The 18465-nt window shown below is 41.0% G+C and overlaps 1 protein-coding gene across 1 annotated transcript in view; it reads left to right on the top strand.

The window, feature by feature from the left end:
• Window positions 1-18465, top strand: part of CLNK (cytokine dependent hematopoietic cell linker) — a 73672-nt gene that overhangs the window by 49609 nt on the left and 5598 nt on the right. The window contains exons 15-18 of the mRNA XM_075066753.1: window positions 2132-2172; window positions 6639-6772; window positions 10741-10818; window positions 16588-16743. Of these exons, the coding sequence (XP_074922854.1) occupies window positions 2132-2172; window positions 6639-6772; window positions 10741-10818; window positions 16588-16743 (409 nt within the window). The remainder of the gene's footprint in view (window positions 1-2131; window positions 2173-6638; window positions 6773-10740; window positions 10819-16587; window positions 16744-18465) is intronic.

The following is an 18465-nucleotide window of genomic DNA, read 5'->3' on the forward strand; positions in this document are numbered from 1 at the left end:
TACACCACAAAAACTCCTGGGAACTTTTGAATTTATTTCCTGTTTGCCAGCATGGCGAGCTCATCAGCACAGTGACCATGCAGTTCCAGATACAAAAGAGCTCTGGCATTGCTGGAATGGAGTACTGGATCTGATCACTGTTTTGGGGATGAATGCCAAAATATTTGAAAAAATCTCCAAAGGCATATGGACAGAGGCTACAACAGGACCTGCAGCAGTGCCGCCATGAAATTAAGGAGCTCAGGCTAAGCCTACCAAGAAATCAAAAGGGCAAACGGTGCTCCAGTCAGAGCCCCAGACATGCCGCTCTATGATGAGCTGCATGCAATTCTAGGTGCGGCTCCCATCACTTACCCCACCCTGTCCTGGACACCTGCAAGGAGGAGTCTCGTGCAACAGGATGAGGATTTTGGGACAAGGAAGATGAGGAGTGGAGGAGGATAGTCACAGCACGCAAGCAGAGAAACCATTCTTGCCAACAGCCAGGAACTTTTTACCTGGAGCTAATACTCTCCTAACGCCAGGCTCACGACATGAAGTTGGAGAAGGCACCTCTGTTAGTGTAAATATAATGCATGGTTTAAAAGCAAACATGTTTAATGATAATTGCCCTGAAGAATGGATGCATTGTGCCAGTACAGCCCTTCCTTTTAATGGCCAAGCCAATGGGTGCTTGGTATATCTCTCGTCTGGGTTTTTGCTGTGTACTTGGCTAGCGTATTGGAGTTGAAAGTGCTGTCCAGAGCAGTCACAATGGAGCACTCTGGGATACCTCCCAGAGGCTAATACCGTCAAATTGTGTCCACACTACCCCAAATTCGACTTGGTGATGTCAATTTCAGCACTAAAACCCTCGTCAGAGAGGAGTACAGAAATCAATTTTTAGAGCCCTTTAAGTTGACAAAAATGGCTTCGTCACGTGGACGGGTGCAGGGTTAAATTGATCTAATGCTGCTAAATTCGACCTAAGCTCATAGTGTAGACCAGGACTTAGAAAGTTTGTGGATGATACCAAGCTGGGAGGGGTTGCTTGTGCTTTGGAGGATAGGATTAAAATTCAAAATGATCTGGACAAACTGGGAAAATGGTCTGAAGTAAATAGGATGAAATTAATAAGGACACATGCAAAGTACTCCACTTAGGAAGGAACAATCAATTGCACACACACAAAATGGGAAACGACTGCGTAGGAAGGAGTACTACAGAAAGAGACCTGAGGGTTATAGTGGATCAATAACTAAATACGAGTCCACAGTGTAAAACTGTTACCAAAAAAGTTAACATAATTCTGGGATGTATCAGGAGTGTTGTAAGCAAGACACAATAAGTAATTCTTCCGCTCTACTCCATGTTCATAAGGTCTCAGCTGAAATATTGTGTCCAGGTTTGGAAGCCACGTTTCAGAAAAGATGTGGACAAATTGGAGAAAGACCAGAAGAGAGCAACAAAAATGATTAAAAGTCTAGAAAACATAACCTATGAGGGAAGATTGAAAATATTGGTTTTGTTTAGTCTGGAGAAGAAAAGATTGATGGAGGACATAACAGTTTTCAAATACAAAGATTTTTGCAAGGAGGGTGGTGAAAATTGTTCTAGTTAACTTCAGAGGATAGGACAAGATGCAATGGGCTTAAATTGCAGCAAGGGAGGTTTAGGTTGGTCATTCGGAAAAACTTTCTAACTCTCAGGGTAGTTAGGCACTGGAATAAATTGCCTAGGGAGTCTCCCTCATAAAAAGTTTTTATGAATAGGTTAGAGAAACCCGTCAGGAATGGTCTAGTTATTACATAGTTCTGCCTTGCGTGCAGGAGACTGGACTAGATGACCTACCGAGGTCCCTTCCAGTCTATGATTCTATGACTGTGGTTCCTATACACCAACCTTTAACGCTATTTCCCTTCATAGTCATTAGAGTTCAAACTTAGAAATTTTTTCACGCTACATTTATCTCACACTTTCCCTGTCTTCGTTCTTAATGTTTAACAGATTATTTTGATACAAATTCATCCCTGATGGAAACTCAATGGCATTTAAACTTTCCATATGTTTGTCTTTGTGTATATGCAATATCACAATTAGTAACAGATTGAGTATTTGTACGCACTTAACATTATTTACTACTTTCTCCTAGCCCTCCTTGTATGCCGAGTAGTAAAAGTTTTCAAGGCTCAGGTAAGAATCCTAAGATTCCATACAAAAAAACTCTGTAAAACAGGAATGGTTAAGTCCTAGTCTCACAAATATATGTGCAAATATTTCTGTGATGAACTAGAAAACAGCTACTAGAAAGTTGTATTATTTTTCATTAATACAATATGTGCCTGTGTGTTTGTTTATGATGAGTTACTTGCTATAGGGTTAGATCAAAAAGGGTTGTTAAAGTAAAACAGCGACACAGATCCAAGTCCTTGGTGAAACACTAGGGAAGCTGTTTATTTGGGAATGTCCCCTACGTGGCTCTATCCAGGTTAAAAAAAACTTACTCTTTCCCAGGCTAAGCTCGGGACAAAGGAGATGCTAAACCATTACATGGCTCTGGGCTTACAAAAAGGAGAAAGTGTGGATAAGATAACTCAGGCACCCCAGGGAGCGTCAGTGAGCGATGACAGTCAGACAAGGCAACACGCAACGACAAAGAGTGTGATGAAAGCAGTACAGTCTGCTTCTCCCAGCCACAGAGGGGAGTTAGCTGGGCTGAGGGGAACTTACAGATGCTTTTAAGGAAAGATTAAGGTATAGGCAAGGGCAAATACGTAGAACCGCAAAGATACAAACTCCAGAGTTATGGACTGACCGGTCAACCAGATACCATGTGAAACTGGAAGTAACCAATCAGGCATCAGAGATTAAAGAAGAAGAAGAAAAAAGCAAGTACTGTACTATGCCTGTATTGCATCTTAAAGATAGCCACATCTGGACTGCCTGCCCCCGACACGGGGCAGCCACTTACAGCAAAACACTGGGGCAGCCAGCCCAAGGCAGCCAGAGACAACAGAGCAGGAGCAGTGCTGCGGTCTATGCAGTTTTCACCCCTTTCCACTCCCCCACCATGAGGGGGATGAGATGTTTTTACCCACTTTCCCTCCCCTTCCCCCGGCCAGGAGGGGGACACACTGTTTACACCCATCCCGTGACCCCTGCCCCAAAGGGGGACAAGCTTGCAAACTCATGCAAGGCTAAGTTGCTCAGCTGCTGTTGAATCCTGGCCTGGAGTGTCAGCTGCTGGAATTGGAGCCTGAACTGCGTTGTTCAGCTAACATGGCTGGGGAACAAGGAGGCCCAGAGATCCAGTCTAAGTGGGTGGACTGAGGGCTACACACAAGAGGGATAAATAGTGGTCTAATGTATGGCTGGCCCAGTAACTGACAGCATTGTTCAGTTCTGTTCATTTTGTCTGCATCTTTCTGGTTCTGATTACCAGCAGTGAATGCGGGCTGGTCTACACTAGGGGGGAAATCGGTCTAAGATACGCAACTTCAGCTACATGAATAGCATAGCTGAAGTCGAAGTATCTTAGATCGAGTTACCTACTGTACTCACGGTGCGGGATCGACATCCGCAGCTCCCCCTGTCGACTCCGCTACCGCCATTAGCATTGGTGGAGTTCCGGAGTCGACAGGAGCTCGTTCGGGGATCGATTGCTACCCGCCGATGAAAATGAAAGTTTCTTCATATGCTGCTAAAAGCAGCATTGGCCTTTTTACTGCCAAATCACACTGCAAACATGTCAAACGTGCTGTTCACTATCACCCCTGGATAATCTGTGTTGGTAAAATGAAGACCAATTTTTATGTGACCCCAAAATTTTATTTGGCTCACCCCTAAATATTGGTTAGTACACATTGTTGTTTACCGTAATGTTCCCATAAAACCACACACACTAAAAAAAACAAAACAAAACAAAAAGCCCTCTACTAACCAAACTTAGCACAGGCAAGGAAGAAAGAATAAAATCTCTCTCTCTTTCAACCTTAGAAAAGCAGTCAAATATTATGGTTATCGGAGCCATATAAATTTATCTAATTAGGTAGCTAGATAACAATAACCATGCTCATATTCTATCACCTACTCTCCAGGGTTGGTTATAAAAGAATGGGCCTCCTACTGTCTAAGCAGAAGACTTTACTATCAGTTTGTAATTAGTTGAATGTAGACAAGATGTCTCTCAGGCACAAACACCTGCTAAAGGGAATATCTCCTTGTATTGCCTCTACATGTACAAGTTGATGTATAAAAAGTCTTTGGGTTAACGTATAAGAACCAGAAGATAGATTACTTATAAATAAGAATGAAGTGGCTTTAATAAAAATAAAATTAATAAAAAACCCAAACAACATTTTATTGCATTAATATTGCACCAGGCAAACAAGCTTTTGTTATCAGATTTCTCAAGTTAAGCAGAGTAGGGCTCAGTCAGTTCTTGTGTTTTGCAGCAAGTGGGCCTGGTGGTAAATGCTCCAGCTTATCTCTACCTAATTACCAAAACCTTTATCTTCTCCTTTGACTACTTTTGCAAATGCACTGATGTACTGCCAACACAAAAATCTGAGTTACACTGAATTTAGGGGCTGCATAAGATAAAGTTACTATAAAAATAAACAATTCCAGGAAAAAATTCAATGATTTCATGTATTTTTATTAGACCTGCAGTCAAATTTTCAGAAGTGCTAAGTGACTTAGGCTCCTAAGTCCCATTTTCAACAGACCTAAGGGCCAAGTTTTTACAGGTATTTACATATCTAAAGATGTAGACAGGCATCTAGGGAGATTTTCAAAAACTCCAAAATGACTAACTCTCATTGATTTCTCTAGGTGCCTGAATACCTTTAAAAATCTGGACCTTAGTAGGATTTTCAAAAGCACCTAACTAAGTAGGTTAGGCAGCAAACTCCTACAGAAAATGTCATTTTGGTTGAAGTTTTCTGGGTGTTAATAAAAAAAGTGAACTTTTTTCAAGGGTTTTAGGAGGCATTTTGGGGTCAAAAACCAAACTTTTCTTGTGGGGAAATAAAATAATTAAACTAAAAATTTTCAAAAAAATTTTTAATAGCAGCTCTAATTATTATATTTAAATCAATAAAAATCTGCATTTAAAAAAAAGTTACCCAAGACTGCAACAGAATTTCCAGGCTGCAGCACTCAGTTCCACACAAAGCAGGAGACTTTACAACAATAAATTTAAAGTAGAGTATATGAAATCTTGCTTACAAGTGCTGCCTCCCCACCTCAGAAAGTGGCAACTGCTTCTGTATCTACAGTCAACTGTGGACGCAAATGACAGAGCTCTGGTATCTAGTGACCTGATTTGCAGCTACAAACTGGATATATAGACATAACCACAATTTGACACACACAGTTGATTGCAGACACAAAATTATAGGCCTGGCTCCAGACCTTTTAAACATTTGGCTCACAGCCTTCATTTAGGAACTGATCCAATGCTCAGCGTAGACAATAGGAGACTTCCGACTGATTTCAATAGGCATTGTTTCATGTCTTTAAAAATAAATTTTATACTGTTAGAAGCCAGAATGTGGTACATACCTGCTCAAAAGATGCATTACTTTTAAACACATAAAAACTATTACTTTTCTGTCATATAACTTGTTTTAAAGATTGGGAGTCTTCATTATTCCAGCATGCAATATGGTCAGAACAGTAATAAACTGATAGTGCAAGAAAGATAGATAAAATATAATGAAATACAGCTTGAGTAAACAGAGCAGGCCCAACTGATAGACCCCAGAAAGAAAAGATGGAAGAGCTAGATAATCACAGTTTTCTTTTTCTGTCTTATAATCATTTATTGTACCCCTTTCCACATGGCATTTTTCAAAACAAACAAAATATTCTGTTACATAAGTGACATGCTCATGATATGCTTTTAAACATTGTTACAATAATCCAGTTTTATTCCAATATTATCTGTACATTAACTGTTGTCTGATTAGCGAAAATTAGAAACGTATGACTGCTTTTCATACCTTCCAGCTGTGCGACAAGTAGCAGATGTCACTTCTATGAACTCAGACTACAGGGCCTGAGCCAAAGCTCATAAACTTCATTGGGAAGACCCATATTAAGTAGAGCAGCAGAGATCCTGAACATTTAGAGATTCCTGTGGATGGGTGGACAGAAGTGGTATCCCCAAATGGTGGGATTGTGAATGGCTCTAATGTACCCTAGACCAAGCATTGCTAAGGCTACATAGATCCATGGAAATCAAGCAGTATAAAATGTGGGAAAAGGTTTGTTACCCTTATAGCACATAGATAGCCATAAATATTTTCTGCTAAAGCACTGTCTTGACCATGGGGCCCTTAGAAATTATGTTGTAGATAAGAAGTACATATTTAATATTTGCAAGTGACTTTCATTGTGCATGAACCTTGAGTGAAGTAAAAAGGAATCGTTGGAAAATGCAATTGGGCCTGATTTTGAAACCAGTGGTGTTATAGCCGTATCACCCAGATCAGAATCAGGCCCCTTTATTTGTAAATGTTATCACAAAACTGCATTTTCAAATAATAAACACTACACTTTAAGGTATTTTCAATAAGGCACATATGCTGGCAAAATGACACGATGCTTGAAGTATAGAACAACGTGGTTTTTCTCCCATTAATTTACGTTTACAGGATCCAGATTAAACATACAAAACCGTTCAATTGAGAGGTCACCATCTCCAGGAAAGCACAAGCCTTCTGAATGTAGATCACAAGGTATATGTGTAAACTTGCCAACAACGCATCTTATGAAGCCTGCTGAAAAGGTAAACAACCCTCTGAAACATTAAAGAGTCAATTTCTTACCAAACAGATGTAGTTGTAGTAGTTGCTGGTTGCTGTACAAACACACAGCAAAAAAATTTTAACACTGTATATTCTGTATGCGTACACACTGACATAGCCACAATAGTTGTATACTAACTCTATCTAGGCACTTAAGTGGCCTGGAAACGGTGAGTGCTTAGTGTAATGCTGCTTGCAGTGACTCATAAGCATGAAAAACAACCTTAGGGCAGACTGTTAAGAATCAGGGAACAAACTGCAAATTGGTTGTGAATTCTGTACTTAGATTTCACGAATCAATAATCAAAGTATAAACTCCTCAGGTGTTATAATAGCCTAAATATGGAGTCACAGAGAGTCCCTTCACCTACTCAAATCTATCTTTCCACCCAGGTGAGCATACCTTTGTAACAGATGGCTTACACCAAGAATCACAGTAATATTCAGGTTACTCCTGTCACCGTGTCTCCATGGGTTACAATTGAGAGTACCAAATTCAGGACAAACTGTTGAGAAATAGCAGATACACCTCAAAACTGGTGGTTATTCATCCATAAGATATACCAGACCAGCAACAAAAGTAAACTTCTTTTTCACCACGCTGGCTAACGAAGTCAGAAAAGCAGCCTCCTTAGGTATTCCAGTCCTTGTATCACCACCAAAACCAAACAGACTTAATGATGAGCGGTTATTTGAAACCAATTTCATCAACCACAGGGTGCTTCTGATCCCAAAGGACCAGCCACATACCCAGGTCAACATATAACTTAGATCTTACCCAATAATCAGGCTGTTGCCAATCCTTTAGGATCTAATATCTAAAGATTTATTTATAAAAAGAAAGAAAAGTGAGAGTTAAAAATGGTTAAAGGAATCAAATACATACAATAAATGCAAGGTTCTTGGATCAGGCTTGTAGCAGTGATAGAATAAACTGCTGGCTTAAGTCAAGTCTCTGGTTGCTTCCAAATCATTGGAAGGTCTTCAGTCCCTTGCTTATAATGCTCCCATTAGTATAAATTCATAATCCAGAGAGCAGAGCAGGAAAGAGGCAAAAAATGGAGATGTTTCCAGGGCCTCTTATAGCTTCTGCCAAATGAAGGGAAACCCATTGTTCTAGTTTGTGGAAAATTACAGGTAACAAGATGGTGTTTGCAGTCACATGGGCAAGTCACATGTCCAGGCATGCTTCACTTAGTCATCGCAGAAGCCATTAGCCATACTCTAGTTAGAAAGTTCTCAGGAAAGTCCATTAAGTGTAAATAGGCAACTTCCATGGTCCATTGTGAGTTAAGTGTTCTTTGATGGGCCATTCAACTTGAATAGTTCCTTCACAATCTGCTAGCTAAATACCTTGTTGGTGTTACCCAGAGGCAAACACATTTGAAATACAAGTATTTAGTTCATATTCATTACTTTAGATACAAAAATAATACATGCATACAAATGGCATAATCATATTCAGGAAATCGTAACTTTTCCATGGACATCTTACATGCCACACTTTGTACAAGATTTGTTGCAATTAAAAAACAGTGGTCGCAACAATGATCTACATGGTCATATTTAACCTGATCATGTCACAACTCCCAGTCCCAAGAATGAGTCACTTACCCCAGGCCAGTTGCAACTTAGATCTCGTACCAAAGACAATGCTTGTAGCCAATCCTATAATAAACTGTATAAAAATTAATTAAATAGGAGACGGAAACAAGCGTTATTTGCAATATTAAACAGGTAAACATGAGACTGTAAGTCATTGTATACAGGGCCAGCTCTAGGCACCACCATTCCAAGCTTGGGGAGGCTCTTTTCAAGGGGCAGCACTCTGTTTTTTGTTGGGCTTTTTTTGCTTAGGGTGGCAAAAAACCTGGAGCTGGCCCTCATTGTATATCTAAGTTTCCATAGGTAATGGAAGGTTCTGTAATAAGCAAACTATTTCAGGGGTTCTCAACCTTTTCCTTTCTGAGGCCCCAGATAACATGCTATAAAAACTCGATGGCCCTCCTGTGTCACAACAACTGATTTTCTGCATATCCAGTAGATTAAAAGTTGTATTAAATTGACAAATAGTTATACAGGTAAACACACAGATATATAATATAAAAAACAAAAGGATAAGATAAATACAAAAATTAAAACAAAACCTGAATGTTATTTTTGTTTTACTGACTCAGTGTAAACCTGGCAGGGCTTGGGCTTCAACTTTGGCCTTGGGCAGTGGGGCTCAGGCTTCGATTCCAAGTGGACCCATTTGGCAGATCCTCTGAAATCTGTTGAGGGGCTGCGGATCCCCAGTTGGGAGCCACAGCTCTATACGTCCTTTAGGGCTAACCCAGGCCAAGTCGCTGGGGATCTCTTGCTTATGCCTAGAAAACCTTGCCCCCACAGAGTCCAAGTAGCAGACAGAAACAGTTCCTTCTTAGAGGTTTTTATCCTCCTCCTCTCTTGAGTTCTGAGGTGCAAAACTCAGGCCTTGGCTACACTTGCGAGTTACAGCACAATAAAGCATCCCTGGGCGCCCTAGCTTACTCCCCATCCACACTGGCAAGGCATGTAGCGCTGCTGGTACTCCGTGGTGCCAGTGTGAACAAGGTACTGCACTGTGATCAGCCTCCAGAAATGTCCCATAATCCCCTTAAGTCAAGTGGCCACTCTTGTCATTGTGAAATCAGCTACAGGAATGCGGAAATGACTTTTCAAAGCTCTGTTTCGGAGAAGCCGGCTGCTTATCAGCTTGGAGAAAAAGCAAACATTTAGTGTTTGCTTTGAGTGAGTGAGAGAGAGGCGGGGGAGGAAGAGGGTCTGAACTTACAAGACAGCATGCTGACACACTCTCAGCACCCCAAAAACCCACTCTCCCCACACATACACACAACACACTCCCTGTCACACTCCACATCTCCCCCCATTTGAAAAGCACATTGCAGTCACTTGCATGCTGTGATAACTGCCCATAATGCACCGCTCCCAACGCCGCTGCAAGTGCCAGAAATGTGGCCACACCAGGCAGGTTTAACTCACAGCGCTCTATATCTGTAAGTGTAGCCATGCCCTCTGTCAGGGGCGGCTCTAGGCATTTTGCCGCCCCAAGCACAGCAGGCAGGCTGCTTTCGGTGGCTTGCCTGCAGAGGGTCCACCGGTCCCACGGGACCAGTGGATCCTCTGCAGGCAAGCCGCTGAAGGCAGCCTGCCTGCCACCCTCGCGGCGCCGGCAGAGCGCCCCCCACGGCTTGCCACCCCAAGCACACACTCATGCCGCCCCTGCCCTCTGTGGATGGGAGGAAACCATTTGCATGATTCATCTTCATGGGGCAGGGAGGCACAGCAACAAAGTCCTTTGTCCTCGTTAACAGTTCACAATAGTCCGTCAAGTATCAACGGATCTTTCCTGTTGGGCAGGATATAACACCTTTTGTTGAAGATCAGCTCTTCACACTATGTCTTTCTCCTGCCTGGTGATTTATACAGTCACAGAGGTTCACAATACAACCACTCAGATATTCCATTGTAGTATGGGATACAGATGTTATAAGTGAGATTAATTCACACAGCAACTCACAAGCATTCAGTTGTCTAAACACAGTCTTATAATTCTACTACTCATTTTAACAATGCTAACACACAGGTGAGCCAGACTGATTCCAGCTATGTATTTGTCAGTGTTTAATTGAGACAGGGGGTCTTTGGCACAAGTGTCACAATTAGTACCTCTGAAAATCAGGCCAAATGCAGATTTATTATGCCTAATTTTAGCACAGAATTTTTTTTAAAAAGGTTTCCCTTAATGTAACTATACTACTAGGTAATTATTTTGGCCACAACTCGTGTGATAAATACAATTCTCCTTCAAATGCAAACTGTATCTATTCAGTATATTTTCACTGGCTCTTGCTTCTGCAAACTGTACTTCATTTTTATATACTATGTATAACATCTCAAATTTTAGGATTTAAATAAATATGACTGGTATACCGGAGAATTTGATCGTCAGAAAGCAGAAGAGGCTTTGCTACAGGAGAACACCGTGAGTATCACTAATTTTAAAGCAACAGTTTAACTCTTGGAGAAAAACAAGGTTTTACTATGTAGCATTCTAGTTTGGTACAGTGTATACGAACAGGGTTGGAAACATTTTTTTTTAAAATCACTTCTGAATTTCATTGAACAGCTGTTGATTATATTTTTTCAGAAGCTGTAATTTACACACTATCAGTCAAACAAACATAAATGGCCAAATTCTTTGTTTTTTCACATCCCAGGGAATATTAAAGGGAGTTACACTATTCCTCAGGGCTGCATTGGGCCTATTTTTATGGGATTTTTAATATAGGGATACTCATAAAAATACACACACATCTTGCAGTTTTGCAGTATATTAATGAGCTTAAATGCTTTGCTGGATCAGGACTAAGGAAAGAATAATACCATACTACACTGTCATATTTTCCCCTGGATTAAATACGCTCATTTTAGCAACATTATTTATTTCTAGACAAACCAACATTTTCCTTTAAATATAACAGTACTAGAAGTGTGCTGCTATTGGGGCAAGCTTTATGGATAGAGCCCTGTATACACAGAAAATTTAGATTTGAATCCATCCACGGTCTGCAAACATGCATCCATGGATATCCGCAGATTCACAAGGCTCTACTTATGGGCCCTGGTCAGGTAGGGCCCCAATTTTGAGGGATGGCTGTAGTTAATTTGTATCACACATGAGGCTCCTGACTATTGGTTGTTTCTCAGAGGAGGCACTTCTGACATGTTTTGACAGACTAAGGACCAAGAATTAGAAGTAGCAATGTGGAAAGGGAGGGGAGAGAAGCTAAGAAAGGGGATGTAAGCTGATGGATTCCATCACCAGCATAGAAAAGACAATCAGCAGTGCTCAGATCTGTTCACAGTCCTCATCTCAGAGCTCTGTTCATTGTTCGACAAAAGGAAACATGGAATGACAACATAAAGTAACAAAACCAATCTCAAACGAGCCCCAAAGCCTACTGGCCTTCAGCAACTTTTTGATCAGCCCATGTAGGTCCACCTTGCTGTCCCCAGCTGCAATTACAGGAGTCTTCTCTCAGACCTCTTCTGGTCCCATGCTCCCACATGGAGCTCAAGCCCTCATTTATACTCCTTAACTGGAAGTCATCAGACCCAGTCCCTTGATGTTGCCCAGCTGGGTTGGATGATTCCCTGTACCTGCCTTCCAGGCTCATTGCTAGAACACTTCTGTCTGCTCCCCAGCCTCCCTGACCCATAAAAGGACAGACCATCCTGTTATACAGGACCTAATCCCAAGAATGAACAGTAATGATTTCTTTAGTGAAATTCTTTGCCATTGGGATTGACTTCCCTGTCATTAGCTTGGTTGTTCTCCTCCCACTCCTGCATAGAGTGAGAACACGCAAGGTAAGGTCAACATTATGCAAGGTTCCTCAAATAGCAAATGTAGCTCCATTCTCTCTTACATGATTCCTGCTGCTAGAACCTCTCTTTAACCAAGCCAAAACATGGCAGACTGTAAAAAAATAAACACACTACATTAATCATCACCTGGAACCAAAAGCAGGAACTGAAATCATTGCTGTAAAACTAAAAGACAAAAGCACTAATAGTACATGGCACACATCTCTGCACATGGATGTACTGTAATTAAGACAGTCTCTCTCGGAAGAAATACAGCGATACTCTTAAAAAATGACTATTGTTGCCAAAAAAAAAAATCTTTCATCTAGTGTCCCACAAACACACTCCTGAAAGGAGTTACAGGGTTAATCTCCAGCAGCAGGAAATTTAAAGTTGCCAGGGTCTTGCAAGACACTATTCATTGCCATATTTCCTGTTGACTCTCACAGATTCTCCAGCAGTGTGTGATAAATTTGCAGCTGCAGCTTTGTTTACTAGCACATTTTGTAGCTTTTGGACAGTTTAGAATTTATGTAATATGCACATATTCATCTATATATAAAATTAACATATGTGCTTTTGGAGTTGTGGTAAATCCCTATACACACCCCACTGCATTTGAGCTTGATCACCTTAGGGTAATTTTGCTGTATGTCAATTTTAAAAACACATCACTGACAAGCCCAGATTCAAGCTCATTTATTGGGGACAGAACGGAAAAGGTCTCAAGAGAAAAGTCCAAACACAACCAACACAGTCCATTGGATTATGTCTTAACTACTTATGCTTAACAATCTGTTCCCCTTTTATTTAGTTGTGACTCAAAGTTTCCCAAACCTGAAGAGCTCTGTATAAGCTCGAAAGTTTGTCTCTCACCAACAGAAGTTGGTCCAGTAAAAGTTCTCTCACCCACCTTCTTTCTCCAACAAGGCTCGATTACAGCAGCATCAGTACTGTGCTGTTGCTTGTTAAATAAATAAGTTATGCTGCAGGTACTCAGGCAACCCACACAGCCTGGATCTGCTGTGGAAAGGGCGCTTCTCCCCCAGCCCCAACCCACCCCCAGACCTGTTACAGCTTGGGCAGGGGCAGCCCAAACCCAGCCCCAGCTGGGCCTGCCACAGCCAGGCCACCTGTCTCACAGCCCCAGCCCTGGAGTTGCTGTGGTGAGGAGAAGCACCTTTCCCCACAACCCAGCCCAGCCCAGATGCTGCTTCTGCTGCTGCAGGGAGTGAGAGTTAAGGGAAGTCCTCTCTCCCTACTATAGCCTCCTGTACCCCAAACCCCTCATCTCTGGCCTGGCCCCACTCCAGAGCCCACACCCCAACCCTCTGCCCCAGCCCTGAGCCCCTCATCCCCAGCCCAACTTTAGAACCCACACCCTCAGTCAGACCCCTCACATCCCTGCAGCCCAACCCTCTGCCCCACTCCTGAGCCCCCTCTCCACCATATGAATTTTGTTATGTGCATCAGTATGACGGTGACGGGTGACAAAACACCTTCATATTGGTGAACACAACAAAATTCATTCTGCACACATGGGAAAAATTAGAGGGAACACTGTCCTGAAACCAGCCTTATTTATCATTTAAATATTGCATACAGGTTTCCTGTTAAATAGGTGACTAAAGGAATCTGCAATATTATTTCAGCCCTTTTTATGCATAATATTTTTAACCCAAGGTAAGTGGGAGACATTCTGTTTCCCAGAGGGCTCAACTTTTCCCCAAAGAACTCTCAATCAGAATGAAGCAGCATACAAGAGCTGAAGGCCCCTTGCATTGGCATATTTGACAGCACTGAACTGTACTGGCCATCCTCACAATGGATGATTTGGAAAGCAAAAGAGGGAGATCTTTTGTTTCTTCGTACAGGCGAGTGGTATAAAGGAAAAGCAGCTAACAAAAGCATGCCGTTTGTCACAACCTGACTGTGGGAGATCTCACCAGAAGATGGCTTTCCAATACTGAAAATTGGATCACAGCCAAAACTTCTCTGTATTAGGGAGGGATAACTTCAGCAAGGAGTGGCTGCATTGGTGGATTGTGTTTCAGACTTCAATATAAAAAGGACATCATTCAGCCTTGAGTACTTGCTCCTGCTGTTGTGAGAGGGATGGGCACACCCTCCTTTCTGTCACTGGAAAGTCAGTAGAAGTTGGGCACTTCACTCCTTTAACCACCTGTGAAAATCCCACCCAATGTTCATCCTAAGGCTGTGTCTACACTGCCACTTTCAGCGCTAAAACTTTTGTCGTTCAGGGGTGTGACAAAACATACCCTCGATTGACAAACGTTTTAGTGCTGAAAAGTGCCTGTATTGTATCATGGGTAGTGTAGACATACCTTAAGACATTATGACTCCACCACAAAAAGAGGGTCCTGTTTTCTCTTTTAATGTTCTCATGGTAAGCATGAAAGAAAATTTCCATTAATGTAAAAATACATTGAAATGGATTTTGAAAGTATTTCCCCTTCAATAATAAAACAGCTCTCTTGAAAAACCCTATCACTATGAGGTTTTTTCTTTCTCAGGTTAATTGCCAGTGAAAACACATTTGATCTTGCACCATCGAGGACATGGAGAGTTTGGCTATTGACTTCAATAGGTGCAGATCAGCCCCATAGAGACTAGTAACTTTTCTTGAATAGGAAAATGAAGTTCAGGATACCTAGTACATCTAATTGTTATGTAGTTTGCCTGATACTAAGCTATTCCTGAAGTATCTTATTAAAGCTATTTGCTTAATTTATCAAACAAACAGTGTCTCGAAACAACTTGTGTGACGTCTACACTTATTACAGGTACCTACTAGCAATATACATGCAAGTCTTTCACTATACTTTCAGTGTGGCCCACACACTTTGTGAAGGTTAAAAACAATATACATACAAGATAGGCTGCAAATAATCCACATCCAGGACTGTAATGCTCAGTACAACAAATAAAATAAGTGGAACAGCAGTTGTCAAAATGGCACAGACTTTATCCCTTCCAGACTACTGCTATTGTGAGGTTGAGTAATCCCAAATTAGAGTGGCTAAAAGTAGTTTCAGACATGTTCAGATCATAGGGCTAATTAAATGCAAAATTGAGTGAAAAGCTTTACTGCTACTATTATTTATATGATGGTATCATCCAAAATGTGATAGGCACATTCCAGTCACAGAAGGAAGTGTCCCTGCCCTGAAGACCTGAGAATCTGAGGCCATTATTTTGCAAGTACTTAGGCTTATGACTCACTTTATGCATGTGAGCAACCCTACTGAATTCACTAGAACTGCTAAAAGGCCTAATCCTGCAAACACTAAGACCTTGTCTACGCTGCCACTTTACAGTGCTGAAACTCTCCCCCTCAGGGGTCTGAAAAAACACCCCCCTGAGCGATACAAGTTTCAGCCCTGAAAAGTGGCAGTGCAGACAGTGCTCCCAGCACTGGCAGCTGTACTTCTCTAGTGGTAGTGGGGGCGGGGGATTGGTTTGTTTTCTTTTTGTTTGGGGGGTTGTTGTTTTTTTAAACACAGCACTGGGAAAAAACTCTCTCTCACCGCTGGTGCCACGACTACACAGCCACGATAAAGTGCTGCTGCGGCATGGCTTTAATGGTGGTAGTGAAGACATACTTTTGACAAAAATGGGACAACTCAAGAGTCCAATGTTAAGTATGTGTATGTAGATTTGGGGCCTGTATAAGTCTATAATAAAATTAAGTCTGATATCTTTAAAATGCATATCTTTAAAATGTGCAAATACAATACAAAAATCAAATTTTGAAGCATTCTTCCTTCTAGATCTATAAAATTAAATTAAAATAAATTAAGAGGTTCAATGCAACATATAGAATGTATGGTAATATCATAGGTTCCATTACAGATAGTACATGTCATTTCTTTACTTTACATCCAGGTGTAATTGAAGTGCATGAACCAAAACTTTATTTTTAAATGCAATACCCGTGGTATCACACTCCCACTACCTTGCATCATCATCTTACTCTTCTTGCTTCGCATACAATATTGTCTTCTTAGCATCAATTTTTCTAGCATTTTCTAATACGAAAAAGGTACTTCCACATTAAAACATTCTATAATATTGCAATATACATTCCCCTATAATTCTCATTATTGTATATAGACATTCAATAAGTATACTACGTAGATGTAATTCATTACTTAAATCTATGAACGTTATTAATTAAAAAGTCTTTTCTGTTATTTTGTCAGAAGACACCTTGTTTACAAATATGTTACAAAATCTACTCTGATTACAACATTCCATTATATAGTTCACACATTACATAATCCTGTGGAATTTACCCAAAACTCCTGGGCTGTTTATGTATTGGAATTTACAGGTGTAACTAATGTTATAATTTGTCATGCAGGATGAGACATTCATGGTCAGAGACTGTTCAACAAAATCAAGTTCTGAACCATATGTGTTGGTCATATATTATCGAAACAAGGTATACAATATTAAAATACGTTTTCTGGAAGACAGCCAGCAATATGCATTGGGAACAAGGCTCAGAGGAGATAATGTAAGTGAAATACCATCTGATATTCTACTTTATTGTTTACTTGCTGCACTTAACAACTCTAAATACTATAGGAGATTAATTAGGTAATTAGTGTTGTTCCCCAGTGGTCTGTTCTGGGCCCAGTCCTATTCAACATATTCACAAATGATCTGGAAAAGGGGGTAAACAATGAGGCGGCAAAATTTGCAGATGATACAAAACTTCTCAAGATAGTTAAGTCCCAGACAGACTGCAAAGAGCTACCAAAGGATTTCAAAACTTGGTGACTGGGCAACAAAATGGCAGTTGAAATTCAATGTTGATAAATGCAAAGTAATGCACAGTGGAAAAACATAATCCCAACTATACATATAAAATACCTAAGTCTAAGTCAGCTGTTACCACTAAAGAAAGATCTTGGAGTCATTGCGGATAGTTCTCTGAAAACATCCACTCAATGTACAGCAAATAGAATTTTGGGAGTCATTAAGAAAGGGCTAGATAATAGACAGAAAATATCATATTGCCTCTATATAAATCTATGGTACACCCACATCTTGAATACTGCATGCAGATGTGGTCACCACATCTCAAAAAGAGATATACTGGAATTGGAAAAGGTTCAGAAAATAGCAACAAAAGTGATTAGGGGTATGGAACAGCTTCCATATGAGGAGAGATTAATAAGACTGGGACTTATCAGTTTTGAAGAGATGACTAAGGGGGGATACAATAGAGGTCTATAAAATCATGACTGGAGAAAGTAAAGAACGAAGTGTTATTTGCTCCTTCTCATAACAGAAGAACTAGTAGTCACCAAATGAAATTAATAGACAGCAGGTTTAAAACAAACATAGGAAAGTATTTCCTCCCACAGTGCAGTGTCAACCTGTGGAACTCCTTGCCTGAGGATGTTGTGTAAGGCCAAGACTATAACAGGGTTCAAAAAAGAACTAAATAAGTTCATGGAGGATAGGTCCATCAGTGGCTATTGGCCACGATAGGCAGGAATGGTGTCCCTCGCCTCTGTTTGCCAGAAGTTGGGAATGGGCAACAGGGGATGGATCCATGATAGATCACAGAACTCCCCTTAGGAACTGCCAACTGATGTGCCAAGACTACCTCTGCTCCTGCTTTCCCTGCCAGCTTGAGACCCCAACACCCTGCCTTGCTGAGCCAGACACACCCATCTGCTCCAACACAAACCCAGGGTCTGAATTACTTGCCCCAAAGCCGCAGACTTAACTGAAAGCAGCTTACAGAATTGTTCCTGCCTTTAACACTCAGATGCCCAACTCCCAATGGAGTCTAAATCCAAATAAATCCATTTTACCCTGCATAAAGCTTATACAGAGTAAACATAAATTGTTCACCCTCTATAACACTGATAGAGAGATATGCACAGCTGTCTTCCCACCCCCCTCCCAAGTATTAATACATACTCTGGGTTAATTAATAAGTAAAAAGTGATTTTATTTTAAATACAGAAAGTAGGATTTAAGTGGTTTCAAGTAGTAACAGACAGCACAAAAAGAATCACCAAGCAAAATAAAATAACACACACAAATCTAAGCCTAATACACAAATACAACTGAGTACAGATAATACCTCAGCCTGAAAGATGTTTCAATAAGTCTTTCACAGACTGGACGCCTTCCTAGTCTGGGCACAATCCTTTCCCCTGGTACAGCCCTTGTTCCAGCTCAGGTGGTAGCTAGGGGATTCTTCATGATGGCTCTCTCT

The sequence above is a fragment of the Chelonoidis abingdonii genome, chromosome 5 (assembly GCF_003597395.2).
Source record: "Chelonoidis abingdonii isolate Lonesome George chromosome 5, CheloAbing_2.0, whole genome shotgun sequence".
Lineage (NCBI taxonomy): Eukaryota > Metazoa > Chordata > Testudines > Testudinidae > Chelonoidis > Chelonoidis abingdonii.